General features: G+C 40.8%; 1 protein-coding gene across 1 annotated transcript; it reads left to right on the top strand.

The window, feature by feature from the left end:
* The first annotated feature begins 2,250 nt into the window (after nucleotides 1-2,250).
* LOC138889942 (uncharacterized) lies at nucleotides 2,251-3,288 on the top strand. Its single transcript, XM_070173289.1, has one exon. The coding sequence runs from the start codon at nucleotides 2,251-2,253 to the stop codon at nucleotides 3,286-3,288; it is 1,038 nt and encodes a 345-aa protein (XP_070029390.1).
* Nucleotides 3,289-4,532: the final 1,244 nt, after the last annotated feature.

Below are 4,532 nucleotides of genomic sequence, written 5' to 3'. Positions count from 1 at the left end.
ATTTATCGCTTGTTATAAATAATGTAAATACGTTAACGTCAAAATGAGTTCATACCCGAGTCTACGTTAATTAACTAAAGACGCAACTTTTAATGTACGAAAACACGAGATGTAACATGTCAAACTATCTCGGTTGTCGAGAATAGAAGAAGTTGGCTGGAGAAACATATCACTGCATCAAGCGTGTCAATGCAATTGAGAAAGATAAATGGTAGAGCAGCAAAATAGAAAGCATACTGGCATGGTCAGGGTATGAACCCGGCAAAGGGATTGGGAAGGAACTCCAGGGCATTACCAAACCGGTATAGTTGAAATGTCATGGTATAACTTTTGGGCTTGGATATCAGTATACATGGCAAGAGTATGATGATTGGTCGCCTCCATGGCGTGGTCCCTACTACCCTCTCAAGCAACTAATGCCGCATCTGAGTCAGACCTTTCACCAGGCCGACACAATATGTGGATCTGAAGAGGAGGAAGCTTTGGCTGGGCTAATGAACCTGTTTCTAGAAGACAAAGATATGGATTGCAATGTGATAGTTGAGGAGGAGGAGGAAGAAGGACTTACAATTCAGACGGTGGAGAAGGGAGCATTTCTCAGGAACTAGACCGCCACGCCATCAAGGGCTAGACGAGTCCCGGGGTAGCATGGCTACTAATGCTATTTGAAAAAAATAAGTCTTTTTGAGCATTTAGTTTTTAAAGTATCTTCCTTTCAATATTTTGTTTTGAAAAACATTGTTTTGAAGTCATTCGGACGATATTTTGTTTAACGTTTCAGCATTTATCAAATAATTTGATATTTTATTATCGTTATCTTTCATATATTTCCTCTACAACATTATTATTTATTACCATGATGAACCAACGAATGTGACATGTAATGAGACATCGCAATGTAAGGATAGTGACTCGGAAGAAGAGGATGAGATACTTGAGGAAGTTATCCGATATTGAGAATTTTGAGTACAAACCTATGTCCAACCTAGACGAAACCGAGGCAATCAATTTGAGAGATTCTGAAACCATCAAAGAGACTCGCATAAGTATTCACCTATCACCGTTAGAAAAGAAAGAATACACTCGCTTCCTGGAAGAATATAGAGATATTTTTTCATGGTCATATGATGACATGACCGACCTGAGCACATCCATAGTGGCTCATAAGTTGCCTGCCAATCCAATGTGTCCGCCGGTGAAGCAGAAACTCAGAAAGTTCAAACTAGACATGAGCCTGAAAATCAAGAAAGAAGTCACTAAGCAGATCAAAGCCAAAGTCCTCAGGGTAGTTGAGTACCCAACTTGGTTAGCCAATATCATACCGGTTCCGAAGAAAGACAGAAAGTCAGGGTGTGTGTTAACTATCGAGATTTAAATAGAGCAAGTCCCAAGAATGATTTTCCACTGCCAAATATACACATTCTGATCGACAATTGCGCCAAGCATGAACTCCAATCCTTTGTAGATTGCTTTGCGGGTTATCATCAAATTTGGATGGACGAAGAAGACGCAGAGAAAACAACTTTCATTACACCATGGGGGTGTACTGCTACAAAAATGATGCCATTCGGCTTGAAAAATGCTGGGGCCACCTATATGAGGGCCATGACGACCATCTTCCATTATATGATACATAAAGAAATAGAAGTATATATCAGACTTGAGGAAATTCTTTGACAGGCTATAGAAGTACAATTTAAAACTGAACCCTGCAAAATGTGCATTCGGGGTTCCTATAGGAAAATTGTTGTGATTCATCGTCAGCCACCGAGGAATCAAGTTGGACCCGTCAAAAGTTAAAACTATCCAAGAGTTATCACCACCAAAGAGCAAGAAAGACGTGATGAGCTTTCTGGGACTCCTCAATTACATCAGCCGCTTCATAGCAAAGTCCACAGTAATATGTGAACCAATCTTCAAAATGTTGAAAAAGGATGCTAAATACAGTTGGACCAAAGATTGTCAGAAGGCTTTTGACAAAATAAAGGAATACCTTACCACACCACCAGTCCTAGTCCCGCCGGAACCTGGGAGACCTTTTCTACTCTATTTGTCCATACTAGATGGGGCTTTTGGCTGTGTTTGGGACAACATGACGAGACAAGAAGAAAGGAGCAAGCCATATATTACTTGAGTAAGAAATTCATACCTTATGAAACACGGTATTATCTGCTAGAACGCACTTGTTGTGCTTTGACATGGACAACTCAGAAATTGTGGCATTACTTCTGTGCCTATACCACATACCTCATGTCAGGGATAGATCCTCTAAAATACATCTTTCAGAAGCCTATGCTCACCGGGAAGTTAGCCAAATGGCAAATATTGCTGAGTGAGTTTGATATCATATATGTAACTCAGAAGGCAGTCAAAGGACAAGTGTTGGCAGACCATCTTGCTGAAAATCATGTAGGAGGAGAGTACGAACCATTAAAAACATATTTTCCTGACGAAGAAGTGTCATTCGTGGGAGAGGACATTGCTGAAGCCTATGACGGTTGGAGAATATTTTTCGACGGAGCTACAAACTTCAAAGGAGTGGGTATTGGAGTGGTCTTGGTGTCAGAGACAGGTCAACATTATACGGTATCTGCAAAGCTTAGGTTTCTGTGCACCAATAATATGGAAAAATATGAGGCTTGCATCACGGGACTCAATTTGGCTATCGACATGAATATACAAGAGTTGCTGGTAATTGGTGATTCGGATCTTCTGGTGCATCAAGTTCAAGGAGAATGGGCTACGAAAAATACTAATATACTACCATACCTGTACCATGTGAAAGAACTGAAAAAGAGGTTCACAAAAATAGAATTCAAACATGTTCCGAGAATCCAGAACGAGTTTGCAGACGTACTGGCTACTCTGTCTTCCATGATACAAGATCCGGACAAGAATTTTATCGATCCTATCCCAGTTAGAATCTATAGTCAGTCAGCTTATTGTGCTCATGTTGAAGAAGAAATAGACAGAAATCCATGGTTCCATGACATCCAGGAATACTTGGCAAAAGGATACTACCTAGAACACGCGAATCATACTCAGAAACGCACACTGCGTAGGCTGTCCAATTATTTCTTCCAAAGTGGAGGAATTCTGTATAGGAGAACACTTGATCTAGGACTATTAAGGTGTGTTGACACCAAAGAAGCTTCCAAATTGCTTGAGGAACTACATGCTGGGACTTGCGGCCCACATATGAACGATTTTGTTCTAGCCAAGAAAATACTCAAAGCTGGATATTTTTGGATGAATATAGAAACAGATTGCATCCGGTATGTCCAATAATGCCACCAATGTCAGATACATGTAGATATGATACGAGTGCCACCGAACGAACTCAATGCAACAAGTGCACCTTGGCCTTTTGCTGCCTGGGGAATGGATGTCATTGGTCCGATCGAGCCCGCCGATTCAAACGGGCATAGGTTCATTTTAGTGTCCATCGATTACTTCACAAAATGGGTAGACGCTACATCTTAAAAGTTGTAACCAAGAAAGTCATCGCATATTTTATCAGGGATCGTATTGTTTGTTGATTCAGGGTTCCTGAGTCTATCATCACTGACAATACCGCCAATCTTGATAGTGATCTGATGAAAGCCATGTGTGAGACTTTCAAAATCACGCATAAAAATTCCACAACATACAGGCCTCAAATGAACGGAGCTGTGGAAGCGGCCAACAATAACATCAAGAAGATACTAAGAAAAATGGTAGAAATCACAAGCAATGGCACGAAAAGTTACCATTTGCCTTATTGAGGTATCATACCATAGTTTGCACAACAACTGGGGTAACTCCCTATTTTCTAGTTTACGGTACCGAAGTTGTCATTCCCACTGAGGTAGAAATTCTTTCTTTAAGGATCATACAAGAAGCCGAACTCAGTGATACATAATGGATAAGGAGCCGCTATGAGCAATTAGCCCTCATAGTTGGAAAAAGTATGAATGTAGTGTGTCATGGTCAACTTTATCAGAACAGAATGTCCAGAGTTTTCAACAAAAGGGTCAAACCAAGACAATTCACACCGGGGCAACTAGTGCTGAAGCGAATCTTCCCACATCAAGATGAAGCCAAAGGAAAGTTTTCACCCAACTAGTGTCACACCTCCTTTTTCCGCACCCGCGAGGGTGCAAGGGAGTTTTTTCCAATTAAAGGACAATCGAGACGGGATTGGTTTATTTATTTCAGAGCCACCACTTGGGAGATTTAGGGTGTCCCAAGTCACCAATTTTAATCCCGAATCAAGGAAAGGAATGACTCCATATTACAGTCTGCGTACCAGAAATCCGGATAAGGAATTCTGTTAACCCGGGAGAAGGTGTTAGGCATTCCCGAGTTCCGTGGTTCTAGCACAGTCGCTCAACTGTTATATTCGGCTTGATTATCTGATTTTATACAAATATGAACTTATGTGCAAATTTTATCTTTTAACCGCTTTATTATTATTGTTTTTAAAAGAAATGTGAACATCGCTTAAAACACGTCTTTGGACTGCGTCACATGAAATGCACCCACAATCCGGA

The sequence above is a fragment of the Nicotiana sylvestris genome, chromosome 4 (assembly GCF_000393655.2).
Source record: "Nicotiana sylvestris chromosome 4, ASM39365v2, whole genome shotgun sequence".
Taxonomy (NCBI): Eukaryota; Viridiplantae; Streptophyta; class Magnoliopsida; order Solanales; family Solanaceae; genus Nicotiana; species Nicotiana sylvestris.
This window is presented reverse-complemented; position numbering and strand designations above follow the sequence as displayed.